Consider the following 21,588-nt stretch of genomic DNA (forward strand, 5'->3'; position numbering starts at 1 on the left):
TGTTTGCTGATCATCTATTTTCCAATAAGATACTTTGTTGTTACAAGTTGTGACAAGTTGTAATATTGATATGTGCAACTGCTTTTTGGAGATATGAGGATCAGCCTATGAAGTCACAGCAAGAGTTTCGTTCCTGAAGCAATTTTCTGCTAATCTGACTTACCATCAGATAAATACTGAGTTATCAGAGCCAGCGAAATTGCACTAGAAACTTAAAGTAGCTAAGCTTCACTTAAGAGAGTGATCTGAAGTTCAGAAGCTGAAACATTTAAACAAAAAGAACAGAGAAGGTCCTTAATCACTTTTAAAATGCTGTCTCAATTTGCAAAATCTCTCCTGACTGGTGTCTCATTGCGTGGTATGCATTGGTCAATTTGAGACTAAACATGTAATACCATTGCATATTCTAATCATAGAATGCATTTGAAGATATGCTTGCTTTAAAAAAAAGAATAATTTTGCATGAAATAATGTGATACTGGATGCTTTGACAGCACCTTCCAACACATGATCACTTCTATCGAGAAAAAAATCAAGAGCAGTAAATACATAGGAACACCATTACATTCAAATTCACTTCCAAGCCACTGACTTAGAATTATATCAGCATTTCTTGTGTCACCAGAACAAAATCCTGGAATTCTTATCCAAACAGCATATGGGTCTACTTACAGCACATGGACTGCTGTGGTTCAAGAAAGCAGTTCACCACCATCTTCTCATGGACAACTAGGGATAGGCAATAAATGCTAGCTCATCTAGTGACACCCACATACCACAAGTAATTTTTTAAAAAAGCGATATAATCAAATCAAAATTCATTGTGAAACATTTAAGCCTAGAAATGTGATAGCACCATACCTTTTTGTTTTAATGCTAAATAGATGCATCCATCTTAATCAGCAGATTATACAGGTTTATAATGAAACAGAGCCTCATGTTGATCCAGGCAAGAGAAAAGCTGACACCTCTGTCCTTGAAAAGGACATTAGGCCCTTTGCATTTACAAATAAGAGGCCAGACACCCATTTAAGGTCCTCTGTGCATAAATGTCTCACCCTGAACAAATGTAGTCCTCGGCCAGTTACACACTGAAAATCAAGGTCTACATGCAAACTAACTTAAATTTTAGAGGAACAGCCGCAAATTGTCAACATAATGTTTAGATAAGAGGAGTACTTAAATGTGGAGCTGCGAGATGAGTGAGTATTTTTCTGGCTTCACATTCAAACCAAGTGTCACTGATGGTCTTTGTGTAACTTGTGCCCTTTGCTCCTATTCACCCACCCTCCCCACACACACTTTCCTGCCTGATTGCCTTTGCTTAAGTTTACTTCAACAAAACTAACATCAATTAATTTATAAGCCCTGAACTTTTTAAACTCTATATATTTAATAGATTATGCAATTTGGATTGTGCCTACATTTTGCTTTCAAAAATCTAATGAGAGCTGAGGGTAAAATGTTTTTATGTAATTTATTTCAGTGCCTATAATTAAAACAGAGCCAACAGATGAGTGTGAAGACACCATATTCTGCAGCACTGTACATCATAGAACCATGTCTCAGTTTTATTCTACACAACAAGTCATGACCCCTGTAATGGTCACTAATCCCACTTCCTGCCTTGCAGGAAGCTTGGCTTCCTGTCGTACTGGATTTTCTTCACATGATTCAAAGTATCAGCAGCAGAATCCAACAGGAGTTGTCTATCAAAGATCCAAAGGTGGCAGTCCTAATCATCTTGGCTATCAACCAACTGCTGTGATGGTGCCATCCATTCCCATAATTCAAGATGCTCACAAATCAGTATTGGTGCATGCTGGGTCACCTGTCCAGTCTTCTATGACACACCACTCTCCAACCAATCAGTCTTCCACCATAATTCATCATTCCCATAACAATCATGAGTCTTCTTCCATGATCCACAATTCTCCAACAAATCATCAAGCGTCTCTGATCCAACATTCCCCAACCCATCAGCAGCTATCTTCTATGATTCACCATTCACCAACCAGCCAACAGTTGAGATACAGCACCCAGCAGGACTACCAACGCCAGGTGTATTCAGAGAGTGATGCCCATGTGCCCATTGTGCGGTCCACTACACCACAACATCACGTGCAAAAAAATAGCCCAAATCAATATGCAGCCGTGATTCAGCAACAGCAGCAAACATCCAATGCAATCCAGAAGGTCTCAAAAAATGGTGCTTCACCATCTCAGCTCCCACTGATACTGGATCAACAGGAGAAGGAAACTACAGTTACTGGAGTCACAGTGAAGCAAGAACCGCAGAACCTTGACCAGGCATATCTGGATGATGGTAAGATTAAATTCCTTCATTAAATCTATTGGTGCAACTGAAACATAAGAATATTTTCAAAGTATAAGTCAGATTTTTAAAAAAAACCTAGCATTTTGGTCCCTTGACTCATCCTTTTAAAATAAAATCTCGTTTGGATGTCTCTTGTGTACTCATAAAGTTAAAAGGTAACAGTATGCCAGGGCTAGGAAAATGACTCCCCCTCTGTTTTTTTTCATCATTTATAGCAACAATTTCTTCCAACTGTGAAATGAAAGGATTAAATGCACTGTAGATACCTCTGTACGCATCTCTAAATTTATAACTGGAGTCTTCGCTTCAGAAAAGTGCACTCTCCACACTATTCAGTCATATTTAATTTCCCATACCATACAGTTACATAAGTATCCCTAAATTTATTTTTTTTGTGCACTTTTATTCAACCAGAAAGGAAACAGACTGAATAAATTCATTCCTTTTTTAAATTAATACTTAACAGAAAAATACTTTATCTGTCTCAGTTAGGTTCCAAGCAATGACCATTTTAATTAAAGTATATAGGGCTAAATGCTCACCTTTTGTATTACTCGTGCACCATTCATCATAGTGAAAAAGTGTGGCGCTGGAAAATGATTTCCAGAATCTGCAGTCCTCACCTTCTCCCAACTTGCAACATATAAAATCAGTCAGTTCCATCACAGGGCTGTCAATTAAATGAGTCACGTCATATTTATCTTTATTTTGCCCACAACCAGTTTGGAAAATTGTAGAAGAGTAACACAAAGCTGAAAGGTAAGTAAACAGTTGGTTCATTAATCATTCAATCACTAGTTTTTCTAACTGGAAAAGCATTATCAGAAGAATCATTTTGAGCTTCATTTTAGTGTAGCTGTAAGCATATGCGTATGATTCAGTAATAGGTGATTTGATGTGGGCCTAGTCCTTTCACTCAGAATCCATTGGTAATTTTGTCTTAGGGGTAAATATTAGGTGGTACTTCTGCTGAAAGTACTTGTGCACAGGGTGGAATCTGGGGCCTGGGTCCTGAACCAATGTGTTACCTAGCACTTTGAGCATTAGATTTCTAGCTGATGTTTGTGCTTAGTTTTTTTTTAGGATAGCTTCTAAAACACATAAACACATGCAGTTTTATTAGGTACATGAAGCTCATATAGAAAGATCTAAAAACATGCCGTATGTAAGCTGGAAGGTTCGCTTATAACATAGTTCAAAGGTAGCATGAAAAACATCTGGTTCATGTCCAAACTTCTGCTGGAAAGACTTAGAAGTTCTAAAAGATTCCATGTGGTACATTTGTGATCTCTCCAGAATAAGTAGCTGAGATTTCTTTTATATTTAACAGGTCAGTTACATTAGTTCATATTTGCAAAATGAATCAATCACAATTGGTTAACTTTTTTACATGTTAACAGGAATTGGCGGGTTTTGAAGCCTGCAGTGATTGAACAGTTCATAGGCACCTTCTATTCAATTTTAATCTGTTTAAAACTTGAATAAAGTTGAACTCATTTTTTAAAAATTTCTAATTTCAAAATACTATGTGAATCTCCATGAAAGTTTGACCTGTAATTATGAACAGATGGGACAATATGTTTAGCTTTAATAAGATATCTTTATTCTGCATAAACATACCTGCCAGGAATAACAGAGATGGGTTTGCATCTTAGATTCTGGAAGCAATTCAGCAGCCATATTTCCTAAATGCCATGACTTGTTGAGTAATGCGATCATTCATCCAAGAAATCAATCAAAGATCCAGATTCATAGCTCATTGTGAAAACCATGCTAAATTGATATTGCTGCTGATTGGAATCACTTCAGCTCCTTGTAGCTGAACTCCTCCACTCAAGTGAACTTCAGTGTATTCACTTGCAAAGTCAGCTCCTATTAGAAGACTTGTGTTTGTAGACTTAGTGAATAAGTCTAGCTGATTTGATATAACAGGATCTAGACAGTTTACTTGCCATCTACTTTTATGTTGCTTACTCACAAGTTAGCTTGGTCATGTGGCCACAATGCCTGATAATAGGGGGTTACAAAAGCAAATCTTTAATGGGGTGATAGAATCTGGAGTATGCTCATAGCAGCCAAAGACTGAAGTTCGTTAGGAGTTTTAACGTTAGTTTCACTGCACCTGGTGCAATGAAATCTTAAGAATTGTGACTTTCTTTGAAAGCAAGCACATATCAAAGGCAGACAGGAAATGCAAGAACAGAAGATCCTGAGCCAGCAATTTGTCCAAAACTCAGATGGTGTCTGTAATCTTCTGTTCTACTGCAACAAAGTCTTTCAGGTGCGCATCAACCTGAGCAGTCACCTGGGGTACCTGCTAGAACATTGCCAAACACCCCAGAGAATGAATATCTTTGCCTCAAAAGACAAACACAAATACCTGAATAGTTCAGTAATTTTTCCTGGTTTCTCTTGTGCTTAATTGGACCTATTAATACCGGTCATTAGATTTGTCAGAGTAGAGAACTCTCTGTAAATTTAGAGAACCCTTATTTTTGCATTCAATTTTTCTATCAGCCACATATCCCTTCAACTAGGGAAGAATTTGAATCTTTGGAGTCTCCACGAGCCCCAAGACTCCTTTGAAATCAAGCTTTAATTATTTAGGTGTGAACTTTAATGTCAGCAAGTGATTTGAATAATGGAGGCATTACTATGTTTCCACTTAATGCCTGCATGGGCGCACTTTTAGCAGAAATCAGTTGACAGTTATCAGGAGAGACAAACCTGATTGATTTTCTTTTGCTCCCTTGTCACTTTTGCCAGCAGGTAAAAACAATGACTGCAGATGCTGGAAACCAGATTCTGGATTAGAGTGGTGTTGGAAAAGCACAGCAGTTCAGGCAGCATCCGAGGAGCAGTAAAATCGACTTTCTCCCCAGCCCCCACCCTCCTCTCATTTATCTCTCCAACCTTCAGGCACTTTGCCTGTATTCCTGATGAAGGGCTTTTACTGCTCCTCGGATTTTACTGTTCCTCAGATGCTGCCTGAATTGCTGTGCTTTTCTAGCACCACTAATCCAGAACTTTTTAGAGCAGCTTGTGTCGAGACTAAATAATTATGCAATTGAGATTGGACCCTCTGTGTCCTGTATACTTAATCTAATCCAGGGATAATCAAAACACTATTAAATGCAATCCTAATGCTGCTGTACATGTGCACTTGCTTCTACAGAGGAGGAGAAATCATTTCTTAGAGGACCTCACTGACACTTCAAAATAAATATACAAGATTTAAACATCAATCTAAATTATAGGCTCTCTCAGCTTTGGAGTGTTTAAGCTTAGAGAGGACAAAAGCATAGATGATAGTTTAACCCTCAGTAGGTGTGGGTGACTGTACAGACTCGAAGTCATTCCTGGTGATGGATACAAATGGCTGTGAAATTCAGTTCAGGATTGACTCACATTCTGAGCTTGCATACTCTATGATTCCATCACAAAAGATTAGCCATGGATTTAGGAGTTATTAGAGTCAATGGAGATAGTGCTAAATTTGTGAAAGGGATCAAAGACAAAGGTTTCAGTTTTCCCAATATTTAGTTGGAGGAAATTAAAGTTCAGTGAAGACCAGATGTTAGATAAGAAATCTGACAACGCAGATCGAAGCAGCAAAGGGGACAGCATATACATGGAATCTGAACTCATGGTAAAAAATGATGTTACTGATGGACAGTATGTTGATACAGAGGAGAAGGTGGGTGTTGTCAGATCTTTACTGAATCTTGTTTGCATTCGTACATGTCTGGAAGAGAAGCCATTGCTAGGGATGCTTTGGGTACAATCAGAGAGGTAAAAGTAGAGAACAATTCCATTGAGCTGATCAGCGGAGGAGAGATGTTGAAGGAGGTGTGGACAATTCTGTCAAAGGTAAATGTGAAATCAGGATAAACCATCGCATTTAGCAGATATAGTTTGTGTATAAAATATGGCAGTTGCTGAAACTGATAACTTATAAATAGCTTCAAAGAACATATTTTGTCATAAGCAGCTGAATTAAGTTTGTTAATTTTACTAGCCATGAAACAATCTAAAACAAACGCCATTGGACCCAATGGACAACAGGAACAAGTGAAAATAGTCAAGTATATAATTATGACATTAACCTAATACCCATAACAAATACCTATCACCTAAATTTAAAAACCATAATAATGCAGAATAATATCCAGTTTGTTTATAATTGCTCATGTTCAATATAACATTATTATTGTGAAATAAAAAGGATTCAAACAGCGTGGTGATCATATGTATGCAATTGATCAAAATATAAACCTTATGTGAACAGTAAGCCTGTTATTTATGTGTTGGATTATAATGCCACAGTCAAATCTCATTATAGCACATTCTGTTGCTACAAAGCTTCTATTATAATGAACCACTCCCAAGTACTTGTTGAAGCTCCATTTACATTGAGTAGAAAATATCAAGTCTCAAAAAAGCAATCCTTTGAGAGGGATAAGTTGTCACTTCCCATGAGTTTGCAATTTGTAACTTTGACTGGTTAAGTGAGAGTTATTTTTATAATTGTCGATAATACTTTGGCAGCAGTAGTGATCAAAAATAATGGTGGGCAAATTATTATTCAGGAGTATCATTGCTACAATTCTGTGACTTAATGCAAATCCTACCAATGTTAATGACATCTTTAAATCTGCAGTATATGTGATGTTATGACTTCAGTGAGTTTGAAAGAGATAATATATAGTTTAATATAGTTTAACTATGTTCTTAATAAGACTTTATTTGAAGATATTTATATTGAGTACTGGTTTTGTGAGCACACGCTATTGTTGCTGACCTTTGCTCTGCATGTGTAATTCCTCCTTGTGATGGATAGGAATTTTGAGTGAAAGGAGAATGCATCATTAGCGTAGAAAGCCATTACAATTAACTTTACAATAAACAAGCTAAGAAAGTTAGTCATTCTTAGCTCCCTTCATCTTGTGAACATTTTTCCACTGCTCTTTGTAACTTTACTTTTTTAACTGAGAAGCCTTTGTGACAGGTCAAAGTCTGAAACACAGCACATTAAGGGAAATGCAAACTTTAATGAAAGTTGAGGGATGGAGAGAAAAATCACTAGTAGACTGATTGCACAAGTCAAATTCTACATTGATGTTAACGGGTTTTTGGAAAGCAGTTTTGTCCAGTGCTGTTCTGAATCCTGGTGACAGTGAATTCCAGTAAGATGGTGGTGGAGTAGGGCTTTAGAGCATGAGGGGACTCGTCCACTCCTACTGCGTTTGTTTTAGTTTCTTTTCATTTTCTTCCTCTCTCCTCTTGTTTCTTTTTCTCTTCTATTTTGTTTTACTTACCTCTTGGTGAAGAGCTTGATCAAGGCGATGGCATTGGCAGCGACAAGTGGGCCCAGCAGCATGGACTTATGGCGTCAGCGTCAGAGGTGAGTTTGGGTTCCCAGCAGCATCTGTGTCTAGCTCAGATTCGTAGACAGGGCAGCAATGGTGAGTTTGGGCCCTGTGTGAGACCCGGTATGGCATCATCAGCTACATCGGTGAGGTGGGCAGAGGAGTCAGGTTTGGGCTGATACAGAACCCGGCAGCATTGGTGAAGTCTGGCCAAATGTGGCGCCGAAGAGTGGTGACTCATTCCAGCGGCAGTCGCATGGTGAAGGGGACTCAGGCCTGGCCACCAGGCCCATGGCTGATGATGGAACACTTAACAAGAACGACTGTGAAGTTGGACACTTGTTTTGTTTCTTCATTTTTCTGTCTCTACCTTCTATGTTTTGATTTATTATTCTGTGTTTTAAGATGGCGTTGGAGAGTGATGGCACCGTACAGCACTTTTCACTGTATTTTTTAACAAGATACATGTGACAATCAATAAATCAAATCAAATCAGTGTTTTTTCAGAACTGGAATTTGGAAGATCTGGAAATTACATAATGTTATCAGTCTGGCAGCTGCAACAGAAATCTCTCCAAATCCGTGCAGCTGCCTTCCTAACAGCACTGTGAGTATCCCTACACCCCAAGGATTTCAGCAGTCCAAGATGGCAACTCACCACCATCTTCTACAGGACAGTTAAGTACTGGCAGTAAATTTTAGCTTAGCCAGAGCCATACCCAAATCTCATAAACTATAATTTTAAAAAAGACCACTCTATATTGGCTTTCATCAGTTTTCCCAAAGCATTCAACCATATGAGCTGAGAAAATTGGTTGCCCACTTAGGCAGCTCAATGCAATCTCCTGTTTCCGTGGCAACATGGTTGGTAAGCTCAATATGGCAGGGCAAAATCTGAACCATTTGAGACCTGCAGTGGGTCAAACAGGCTTGTCTTCTGGCGTTTTGCTGTTGTCATGTGCCTTCAGCTTATTTAAAAAAGGTGTATAATTGCATACAAGAACTAAAGAAAAGTTGATCAGCTTTGCTTCCCTGTGATCCAAGGGTCAACAGCTCCTCACGAAAGGGTTGCTCTTGCTGCACTGACATTACATATTCAAGAACACCTAATGGATGCAAATGGACAGACTCCCTCACATATTTTGACCATCAGCATCAGAAAGACAAATATCATGATCCAGGATGTTGCCAAGCTGCCATCCACCAACATTGATAATGTGCAGCTCTAATCCACCAAGCTGAATAAGAAAGTGTAGAAGAACAGCAGTCTGACAATGGATATCATACTATGAGCTTACAAAGCCAGACTTCTCAGGGCATTCCTCCACTTCAAGGAGACCTGCTCACAGGATGTCAAGATTGAAGACATTGTCACTGACAACTGGGAGAATGTTGCTGACAGCAATGACCTCTTGGAGGCTTATTGTGTGGAAGGACTTTCGAAGAGGTGCCTAACTGAGAAGAGGGCCCAGAGAAAAGAGACACTAGCATGCATCTTCCTAATTCATTGCAGCAAATGTGCCAGAGTCTGTCATGCCAGAATAGGGTCCTGACACACCAGGTGAACTTCACACAGGTGGTCAGCATAATGCAAACCATCATCTTACAAAATGAAGATTAACACTATTTTTTGCATTAAAACTTGGAAATTAATCACTGTGATATTCAGAAAAAGATTTAGCAAAGAAGATGTTAATTTAGATGGCTGTGTTTTTAGACCAGAATAGATGCGGTAGATAACTTTGAACCTTGATTTTCGGGCTTTACCTAACAGGATAGCATAATACTTTTTTCTAATACTGTACTTCGTAATATTTCTAATGATAAACTTCCATTCACTTTAATTTTTTTCTCTTGGTCTTGTGACATTTTAGTTCACAAGATTAAAAGTGGTTTTGGAGAATTTATTTGTAGAGCACAGGAATTAATTTTCCGGGAGCATTACAGAACCGAAAACCTTTATTCATCTTTTTCGACACTGAGATGTGCATTTAGATTCCCATAATTTTCAGATGTACCAACCAGGAACTTGGAAGTGGGTTTGCATGGGACAGCCTACTTTCAGAGAGCTCAGATATGATGGGCCAAATGGCCTCCATCAGCAGCATCATTTTTCTGTGTATCTACAATGATAATTTAGAGAAGCCACTGCTGCCATGTGAATGAGTGAATAAATGGAATTGTAAAGAAAATGATGAATTAAATTTAAGAATAATTCTGGATACAGTGCTTTGGAACTTCAAAGCTCTTTGACAAGTAAACAGCTTTTATCTAGTTAGAAGATGCCATTTTATCTCCTGAATTAGCTATTGATCCTATTTTTGGCATATAAAGAGAATTAGATGTATTGAGTTAGTGCTGTGAAGAAAATGACCTTTCTATTTTATTTAGAGTAATCCCTTCCCTACTTCAGAGACATGCACAATGAATTAGCAGTGCTGTGGTGGAATCTTTAATTTTGTTACAGATGCTTTTTGTTTAAACTTTATGTAGATGGGAGATTGTTCAAAAATACTTAATTCAAAGTTGTATTGTACCATATTTCTTTTCAAGTTTAGTATAAAGCCAAACACATAAATTAATTCTGTAGTTTTTTGACTTAGCAGTATCAGGAATCTGCTGGTTAGTTTTTATTTTTACAATTTCTATATTTTATTGCTCCTTCTGGTCTCAAATGTACTGTTGATTTTTATAGCATTTTGAAAGAGAATTAAGGAGCTCATTGTAAAGTATATTGAATTTTCCCAGTGTGTACTCAGAATAACTGCAGATGTTAGAAAAGTACTTGGAATAGTTTGCATTGGGGAGGAGGAGAGGGAATTGGGATAATCTTTAGATCCTGCAGTCTTGCATCCTCTTTTTGTAACCACACAAAGAAGGTATGCTATCCCTGCAAAATAGAATAGTGCTTTCTCTTGAGGAGAAAATCAAGCCTCAAAAAATTTCAACAGCTTACTTCAGACTGTAAATTCTGTGTCATTTCTGAAATTTAATTTGCAAGATAAGAGGCTTGTAAGATTTTTTTTGGCTAGGTGCAAGTTGCATTGAATTTTTTGGAGGGTTTGTTATTACCATATCTTACCAAACCCTCATTAATTAACTACCATGCATCTATGGTGTCTCACATCCAATTTCATATCGCACACAATTCCTGGAACAGTTCGTCACTAAGCAGATATCCCAGAATTTAATGCCATTACCTGTGACTGTGCAATCTTTAAATGCCTGTTATGTACTTGGACAAGTACTGTCAGTCCAAATCCACCCTGTACAGTTGTTGACGTTTGTCGACATGGCAGACTGGGGATATTAGTGCTTCGCTTTGAGATTAGGGTCCTTGAAGTCCTGCTGGAGGGATTGATGCTGACACAAGGCTTTCTCCTCTACCAGGAGCAAAAGTGGAGACCATGCCAGCCTGCTCTGAGGTTGTCATTCAGGTTAAACCAGTCTCAACCATTTGTAGGAATGCCCAGCATTGTAGGGTAAAGGTCACTGCCCTTCTCCAGTCCACTAGGCTAAGTTCCACCATTTTATCTGACAGTTCACACTCACTCTGCTACTCTACACACCACGCACCAAGGTTCAAGCTCTCCAATTCTTGCTATAATCTGCAATATCGTCCCCAATTGCTGTAACTCACCCTGTCACCACTAAGCCTGTATGCCCTCTGAGCTGCCTACTCTCTCACTTGGGACAACTCCACACCTGCACCAACAATAATATCTGTGCCATCCACCTTCATCTCCTGCCATACTACCCTTTCCCTCATTCCAGGACGAAAACAGCCTACAACAGGGCAGAAAGAGTCAATATGGATGGTGTGCTGTCTGACCGACACCTCTTCACCAATTATAAGGAAAGGATCCTGATCCTGACCACCCCCACAGGGCCTGGAATGTTATCAGAGCTGCCCTTGACTCACTGTGATGGAGTTGCAGTCCCGTCCAGTCTATGAGTATGTAGCATCCTTGCTGCAGCATTGCAATGATAGTTGTCAGTGCAACCTGAGATGCAGCATGGAAATGCAGAAACATCCTATAAAATGGATCAGACATCCTCCAAGGATCAGTGAGAATCCTTGGAGGATGGCAGATATTGGATGCATGTGCCTAATCCCCATGGAGCATGCCCTGAGATATTGCTGACTCTGTCGCCAACGCGATAGTCATTCATAGCAAGTGGTGAGCTGAATCTGCCAAATGCTTACTGTAGTTTCCTAACATCAGGCTTGTTTGGAGAGTTTGATAAAATGGGAAGCTGAATATTAATGAGGTGAGTTGAGCTGTTAACAAGGCATTTAACAAGCAATAATCACCATCAATTGGCAACTCACCACTGCCTAACGAGAATCTCATTACGTCACTTGTAAAAACATAAAAGACGGTCTAAGTTTGTTCCCGGCCTTAAGAAGGGCCTTGCCACACATGTCAGCCAATTTTGCCACACATCTCGCTGTAGCTCACCCTTATAATATTCCACCTTACACACTTATATGTGCATTTTAATGAAGAAAATTCAGTGGATTCCAAATCAGGAACCTCATAACTTCAGCATATGAAATGTTTTTTTGAAAACTGTCCGCTTAACATTGCTAATCTGATAACTTTTATAATTTGGCTGGGAATTTTTTTGAAAAGAAATTGGAATCTTTTTGCATATTCTGCGCATAACTATTAATCACAGATTGATACTAAAAATGCCATTTTCACCTCTCCTTGGATTAACGATCAAAGTGATATTGTATCTGGCACTGTACAAAGAGGTTTATACAGCTCATTATGATTCCACTAAAGCGTTCGTGGTAAAGCTGACTATGTAGATCCTGCAGTTTTATGATCTCATAGAACTTGATGGTAGTGCATGTGTACAGAAGAAGCTAAATCTCACTGTTTTATTTTAATAGCATGCTCATTAAAATCTGCAGCATCCCATTTTGTGGGTTTATGTTGGCTATCTTTCAAAATAGGTATCTAATCTGTGAATAAATATTTAAATATATTCAGTATTTCATTTAAAATAAGATTGTGTTTTGGCTCCTCCATGATTCGACTGTAGATGCACCATAGATGCACTAAGCTATGAAGACCTTAAAAAATTAATCATTTGATTTTTGATCACTACTGAATTAACTAATACTGGCCAGATTAGCAAGATGTGGAGGGGGCACAGTGATTAGTGGATGTGTCTATGGACCAAACAGGAGAAACATCATTCAGGAATCATTTTTGCAATCAGTATTTGGTGACGTCTAATACGTGGGTGTCAAGTCAGACTCAGATAGGATTCTGTCTGGTTACCCTCAACCTCCATGCATATGGTTGATAAACATTGGACTGAAGGGTCATTGGATTAGGGTGGCTGTGGTTATTTGGCTTGAAACTGCCATGTGCCTTTCCTGGGCAGTTGGATTTTATCTGCCAGGTTTTATTAAGATGCTGTATTGTGCCAGAGATACATTCATAAATGACACACCAGATTCTATGTGTGAACAGATTTATTTTAATGCTTTTAAAATAATTGCTCTCTTATACTGCTTGCTTTCAGTTCCTCTGTAATGTCACCCACAGGCTTGATGCACAGCACAATAAGCAATCAAGGAACTACACAGCACCAAACAGTTAACTAATGTAAACATTGCTAAAAAAAAGCATAAAGTTATAGCTTTTTGTCTTACACTCTTCAAGAGGGTGATGCAAGCAACCAAACTTTGAAAGGGATCACCAATTTATGCTGCATGGTTAGTAGGCATGGAGATCTAGCTGGATCAGTTAGTGGTCAATCCTATCTAGCTGATTAACCTCACAGCAGCAAGTAAATTATGATTAGTCAGATTGTTGTCCTGGTGAATGCAGCAGAGATTAGCAGTCTCTATAACCCTCTCTGTGAAAATGTGTCATGGACACACAAATACCGTACGCCGACTAGAAGAGTCTAATGCATGAATGTATGTAGCTTCTTGCACACACAGATGAAATGCACCTTGAGCCTGACTGATAATCTTAAACCGGTTTCTGGTGTAATTCTTAGTGTAGTCTGGATTATTTAATTAATGTTGTCCAATAGCAAAATCACATCTGGTGCTGGGCACTATGATCTGAGATTTGCAAGAACTGGCTGGATGAGCAGTTTGCATGATGCCTGCTATAGACAACCAAAGGAATATGTTTTTGATATGGTCCACCAGTCTTTTAGATTGTTGCCTACTTACCTCACATCAGATGCGTTCTCTGGTTAATATACATGTTAGGATTCCAACAGTTCCATATGCTGTAAAACCAATCTTATTGGCAACCTATGAGTAAGCCACTAGCCGTCCATTCACCATGTCGCCTTGATGACAAGACAAGGAATACCAAAACCATTCATAAATCTGAGCAACAGTTGAAACTACCTGTCTCACACTGCTATTCTTCAGTAAACATGTGTGGGATTCTCCCATAATAAGATACTATAATCAAAGCAGTTCTGTATATTGCACAAGTGAGTAACATTGGATATGAATTTCAGTGCAAATATGATGCTAGGTTCATATGTCTCAATGACTAATAGACCATGTCCCTTTGATTGTTCGCAGCTAGCAGTGTACTGATTGCACTGATGTTTGAAAACACCAACCATCTGGTGTTTGAAAACTCAAAATGTAATGTTCCACACAAACCTGATTCTGCTTTTGAATATAATTTACCAAATAATCCAGACAGTGCCAAACATTACACCAGAAATGAATTTAACATTGTGAGTCAACCTTGAAAGGTGTTTAATTTGTAGGAAGGGAAATATAAGAAAAAGAATCATACCCTCAAAACCACTGTCTTCAAAATATCCTCACTTGCCAGCTATCAAACATTTCACTCCACTTTGTGTTATCCTCCAACAGTTAAGAGTTAATATGGCACAAATACTTGATCTACCTTGTTCCAATGATTGAGATGATAATGAGCTTGTGATTGTAATTTGGCCATTTGTTGCAAACTCAATTTCCAATTTCAAATAATTGTTTCCTTACTTGCATTCACTTGTTGAAGTACATCTTTGCTTTACCTAGCCAATTTGCATTATCTTTTGCTTTCACTCTGATATTCCCATTGGATACTGGTGATGAGTTAGAATAGTCACCTGCCAATGAAGATTGCAGTTGCAATCAATCATAAATTTGGCCAGACTATTTCCATCAGAGAATGTGGGATGGATTGATATTTGTGAAGTAGCACACGAATGGATTGTGAATACAATCTCTCTTCCTTGCTCTCAGTCTACCAGTTATTACTTATTAAATGCCACCATTCAATTGAATGATGATGTCAGATGGTGGTGAATTTCATTCCTTACCTTGAACTCCATGCACTGACTAGAAATAAATGATAGCCCATTGGCTATAGTGATAGCCTTCAGAAAGCTCCATTGTCTAAAGCGTCAGTGGTCAAACTGGCCATTGTGGAATTGGTTGTAGCAATGACTGACACTAATTCAATGAACGAGAAGCATTTTGTGTATTTGCCAGCATTTGCTTACACTTCTCCCACGTTATCTTCATGGAGTTGTGTCATGGTTTTGTTAATTTTTGTAGCTATGTGGGACCTGGTTGAACAGATTTCTCATTGACTGTATAAGCAACATTGTTTGTAGCTTTGTAGCAATCTGTAGCTGGATATTCGACTGCTCATGGGATCATTGTTACATCTTAGAAATGCTATTATATCCTTCACGAGCAAGTTAAAAATATTACCTTGCTGTAGTGCAGTTGGGACTACAACATGTGTTCTTCTTGTGATACAGTTGTCATCAAACAATGTGTACTGAGGCTGTAGTGTGTTATACTTACAAGATTCACTGCAGCAAATTACCATGACTTCTTTAACAAGATTTCCTCCCAAGCACTTGATCTCTCACACCTAGAAGGCAAAAGGCAGTAGCCATATGGGAACAACACTGCCAGCAAGTTCATCTTGAAGTATCACGTCATCCTGGTTTAGAAATAAATTCACTGCTTCTTCATCATTGATTAGTCAACATGCAGGAACTCTCTCCCCAATCATACTATTAATGTGTCAAGAGCATAAGAACTGCAACAGAGTAATTCAACAAAGAAACTCACCATTACCCTCTCAAAAGCAGGAAACAGTGCTGGCCTTGCCAATGATGCCCAAATCCCATCAAGAAGTTAAAAAATAAGTTGAAGCCATTTTGTGGAGTTCCACTTACAGAAATGTAAATAGCAAAACATCTTTACGAACTAAAATTAACTAAGAAGAATTATTTTATTATTCCTTTTACTTTCATTTGAATCACAAGGAAAAAGCAACCAACACAATAACCATTCATATAAGGATGCAGCAATGTTGCCAACCATTTTTAAAGATTTTTAGAAGTTTGTGTCCTTGTAATTCAATTATTTCTGGTACAGAAAACTCAAAATATAGCAGCCTGTTGTATTTATAATTTATTAAATACACCCGTGAGTAGCAAACCCAATCAGAAATGCCCTGGTGAAAGATTATTCCGATGTATTAGTTAAAAAAAGGAGTGCCATGGAATTGTTTTGTTCAGAAAAATTCTCCCATTAATATTTTTCTTGTTCATGGTTTCTGCAGCATTTAATTGAATAGCTGTGATAGGTGCAATGAAAACAAAAGAATATAGAAATGCAGATGAAGTTCAATTGCATTTAACCCAGATGACTGGTGGTGATGTCATTTTTATAGACTACCTTCTTATTTTAACTCTCTTTAAAAAAGTTTCATTAAAACTTATGTTATAAAGTTCTACTTCTGTTTCTTACACCATGTTGATAATTGGCAAATTGATCTTGCTGCAGAAAGGACTTTTAAATGAGTGTAATTGCATTAGAGGCACTTATTCAATTTCTGTGTAATCTCCTGTAGAAGATGCCCTTCATTGAGCCTTTATTTCATCAAACTTTGTGAACTTGATTTATGTAACATCGTCTACTCAAAGAGCTTATTCAGTTCTACTTCCATTTTGCAAGTTGCTGGCATCAGTGAACAGCATTTTCATAACATCCCTACAAAATGGAAGCAAGCAATTTGGCCCATTGAGCTCATACTAGCCGTTCAAAGACATCCCCCTCCCTCCCCGAAACCCTGCATTTCCCATGGCTAATGCACCTAGCCTACATACCTCTGGACGCTATGGGCAAATTTAGCATGGCCCAATCCACCTAACCTGCATATAGAGTCATAGAGTCATAGACATGTACAGCATGGAACCCTTCGGTCCAACCCACCCATGCTGACCAGATATCCCAACCCAATCTAGTCCCACCTGCCAGCATCCGGCCCATATCCCTCCAAACCCTTTCTATTCATATACCCATCCAAATGCCTCTTAAATGTTGCAATTGTACCAGCCTCCGCCACTTCCTCTGGCAGCTCGTTCCATACCCGTACCACCCACTGTGTGAAAAGTTGCCCCTTAGGTCTCTTTTGTATCTTTCCCCTCTCACCCTAAATCTATGCCATCTAGTTCTGGACTCCCCAACCCCAGGGAAAAGACTTTGCCTATTTACCCGTCATAATGAGAAAAACTGCACAGATACAGGAGGACACAGGAATTGAACTTACCTCCTTGCTGATGTGAAGCAGTAGTGCTAACCACTGAGCCACTATGTCACCTTTTCCAAAATTTGGTGTTATGCCTTGATCTTGGTACTTTCAACATATTTGTGTAAGTAAAATCCCCAAGGCTAGAAACCCTTTCAATTATCTGTTAAGACATTACTTGGAGACAATCATTTTCCAATTTCCCACAGAATTTTAAATATATTATAAGGGTTTCTTATTGTTGCATTTTTTTTTCTATCTGTTCTTTTCAATTAAGATATTGTAAACATTGTTTACTTGGGCAAGTATTCTGAAGTACTTACATTATACCATACAGTTTACTGCCTTGGTTGCAACATTACACTAACAAGGTCAGATGATATGTTACACATCACTCCCAACTACTTTACATTTCACTCTCTGTCAGGTTTGGCTGTGTGATTTTCAACATTGGGATCTGAATGGTGGGTGCATTGGGTACTATTGTAAGACCAAAATGGCATCTGCTTTGAATTAGGGTATCATATCAGTAAGGTGCTGATTTGATGCCAACGTTGCAATTTTGAACCTTAAACCTACCCCTCTCTTAATCTTGCACAGTTGAACCTTCATGCAGCAGAAAGGATTTAAAAAGATTTATCAACTTTCTTCAGGTTTGTTGATGGCTAATTTTCCTCTGGTCATTGTAACAGGTGTACAAGCGATTGTTGTTTTCTATGGTCGTATAAAGTTGCAAAGGTATACAGAAAAGGTGTGGGAGGTACTCAAGTGCTTTGGCTATCTCTTTTTGCACAAACCAATTACTTACAGATATTGGTGTACTAATAGCCATTGCCCTTGGATTAAAACAAAAATAACTGACGGAAGGAATAGCAACCACACAGTGTGGGACAAGCTGCTTAAAGAAGCGGCATGGTTGGTCAGTGGTTAGCATTGCTGCCTGACAGCGCCAGGGACCTGGGTTCAATTCCCACCTTGGGTGACTGTCTGTGTGGAGTTTGCACATTCTCTCTGTGTCTATGTGGGTTTCCTCCCACAATCCAAAGATGTGTAGGTTAAGTGACTTGGCCATGCTAAATTACCTATAGTGGTAGTTGTGTTAGTCAGGGGTAAATATAGGGTGAGGGAATGGGTCTGGGTGGATTAGTCTCTGGAGGGTTGGTATGGGCTGAAGGGCCTGTTCCCATATGGTAGGGATTCTAATCTGATGAGGAGAAGGATTCTTAGTAGGAGACTATATCTGTTCAGGGTGTAAAAGGGGCATTAGTCCTACCTGATCCTTAGTGAGGAACAACATGTGAGACATCTGAACTTCAGCAAGGATGTTTTTGCAGATATCTGTCACTTATTGCAGCTGTAACTACCACCTCACAGGTGGGGACAGACCACACCACCACCTGTAAATTTCCCTCCACGTCGCAAACAACCCTGACTTGGAACTTTATTGATTTTCCATTACTGTCACTGAGGCAAAATCCTGGAACTCCCTTCTTAATTGTAATGTGCACATCCCTATACCCCAACAAGTATAGCAACTGCAACAACTGTCACCTTTTCAAGGGCAGTTAGGATTCACAAACAAGTGCTGGCCTAGCCAGAAACACTCATATCCCACAAATGAATGTTAAAGACAAGTTGCTATTGGCTGTGAAGGTGACTAGTAAGAGCATTTATGCATCTGGTTTCTTACCTGGAAGAAGCAGACAAAGCATGTCTGGTTAAGATGCTGAAAGTACACACATTGCTTTCTAAGTTCAGCATGTCACCTCTGGACTGTACTGAAATCAAAAAGACTTTCACTTCTTCAATGTACAGCTCTTGTGTGATCACAGTTATAGAATCATGCAGGTCAATGTCAGTATCCCAACAGCTGTCATAATGCCTGTATTTCTGCAGCAGTGCTGTGTCACTTACAGGTAGAACCATCATGGCAAACCTGACTGTGATCACTGAGTGACAGGAATTACCAGCTGTGATATGGTTCGTGGCATTGTTGTGCAACCCACACAAATGCATAATATGCAGATAGTGAAAGTCAGACTATCACACAATGTGTAAAAGAGTAGAACACTCATTACTGTTCCTCATGTCCTATGTCAATCTTTAAATTCTTTTTGGAATACCTCCCATTAATAACATGGTTTAAAAAAAACCTTTTAAACCATTTATTCAACTTTTTAAAAAATTCTCATCATTTACCTTTGAAGTATCATCTAAGGTCTGTTGGAGATCTAAACAGTCATGATCATTGCATTTTTGTTGACACTTAGATTGGAAGCCTGATTTTGTCAATATTTTGGACTTAATTTACCTCAAACTTTGATTTTCGCTGATTGTGTTCCCATTTGTTTTCCAAATGTCTTTGAATTGTACATCTCTTAAGAATCTTCATCATATTCCCTGAAGCCAAAGCTAGACTTTATGGGTCAACCTTTTTATTAAACAATGTTATGTCAGCTGCTTTATGTCTCTAAGCTGCTAAAAAATATTTCTGGCCAGCACTTTCATTATTTCCTTCTAAATTTTCTTTTTATTATTGAGTTGTTATAATTAGATCCATAGACAATCATTTTCTTCACTTATAATTTCATAATGATAGTGTCTGTTCTCAATTTTGCTTTGATTATGATATCTAACTTCCATGAATACTTTAGAATGAATTTTATCTGTCAATTTTGGTCCCTTTCTTTCTGTTCTATTCTCATGAAGGAATTGACTAGGATATATTAAGGATGTTGTTTGTACTTTGTCACATTTTCAATACTAACGTGTTTTCACTGATGCAGTGTTTCCTAGTGAAGTTTCAGTTATCAGAATAATCCTAATAATCCACAGAAGGGGTGGCCATAAATTAATGATCAGAAATTATATCCTGGCTGACTTCCTATCTGTAAGTAAGTAATCCTGAGTCTGGTTATAGCAATGGTAAGACAAGCGAACAGGTTTGCCATAAATTAGCAGATACTGCATTTCAGAATTCTTCAGTGTATGTTGTGCTCTGAGATGTGTCTTTGCTGCAATACGTACCTAAAGTTTAAAATAAATTAGCATAGATTAGGGATCAAACCTATGACATACCTGGAATATATAGCTCAGACACTGAATGGACAAACTCACCGGCTCAATGGGGAGTGACTAGGTTTGTGTCTTCTTACCAATTACCTTCACAAAAACTGAACATTGGTAGCATCTTTACATTGCTGTCATTCTGTAGTCCTTTTTGCTTGGTTTCATTTAGAGCTATTGAGTAGTTTGAATGTTGTATTGCTGAAAAGGTAAAAGTAGACATTAAACCAATGATTAAATTGCCAATTACCATAATTTGGATTTGCCTGGAGGTGCTAAAACAAACATCTAAGGATTTTGCACTCAGTTACTAATTAGAAGCAATTTTCATAGAGAAATATATATATGGAGGCTTCACATACCCTTTTATAGAGTGGCTGAAATAAATTGGCAGGTTTCAGGGAGCCTCAGCAATTGAGACAGAGAGTGAGCAAGTCTTCAGATGTAGCACTGGAGATTCTGAGAAGAAGAGATGTCCTGTACTCATGGGGACAATGGAATCCACCTCCCCCTCTACTGGCCTCCTCTCCAAATATATGTGGAGTGGTTATGTCTGACCCCCCTGTCTTCCTCCATTCTTCCTGCAGATGAAGGAAACCTTTGCAAGGTATCCAGGATGAATCAATTCATTTCTTTCCGTAATGCCCATATTGTGTTCATGAAGAGTTTATCCTTCTTAGATGAAATCTTCAGGGAAATTTCAGATTTCTCATTTTGGTGAAGACCTGACAAGCTGTCCAGGAACATTTTCTGATATTTTTCAAATTTCATCCTAAAACCTGCAACTGAATTGTATGTCTTGAGATTGACCTTGAAATCATCAGTTACAACTTGTTAATTCTGAATCAACTGTTTGGAGGAAGTCATAGAGTCATAGAGATATACAGTATGGAAACAGACCCTTCAGTCCATGTGTTCCATGCCGACCAGATATCCCAGTCCAATCTAGTCCCACCTGCCAGCACCTGGCCCATATCCCTTCAAACCCTTCCTATTCATATACCCATCCAAATGCCTCTTAAATGTTGCAATGGTACCACCCTCCACCACTTCCTCTGGCAGCTCATTCCATACACGTACCACTCTCTGCGCGAAGAAGTTGCCCCTTAGGTCTCTTTTATATCTTTCCTCTCTCACCCTAAACTTATGCCCTCTAGTTCTGGATTCCCCGACCCCAGGGAAAAGACTTTGCCTATTTACCCTATCCATGCCCATCATAATTTTGTAAACCTGTATAATGTCACCCCTCAGCCTC

At 38.6% G+C, this 21,588-nt stretch overlaps 1 protein-coding gene across 2 annotated transcripts in view; it reads left to right on the forward strand.

Annotated features, from left to right (window-relative positions):
* The window catches only part of nfatc2a (nuclear factor of activated T cells 2a), a 146,675-nt gene that overhangs the window by 86,595 nt on the left and 38,492 nt on the right, over positions 1–21,588 (forward strand). For both annotated transcript variants that reach the window (XM_072556530.1, XM_072556531.1), the window contains exon 9: positions 1,487–2,326. In XM_072556530.1, coding sequence (XP_072412631.1) covers positions 1,487–2,326 — 840 coding nt within the window. The remainder of the gene's footprint in view (positions 1–1,486; positions 2,327–21,588) is intronic.

Source organism: Chiloscyllium punctatum, chromosome 37 (genome assembly GCF_047496795.1).
Source record: "Chiloscyllium punctatum isolate Juve2018m chromosome 37, sChiPun1.3, whole genome shotgun sequence".
Taxonomy (NCBI): Eukaryota; Metazoa; Chordata; class Chondrichthyes; order Orectolobiformes; family Hemiscylliidae; genus Chiloscyllium; species Chiloscyllium punctatum.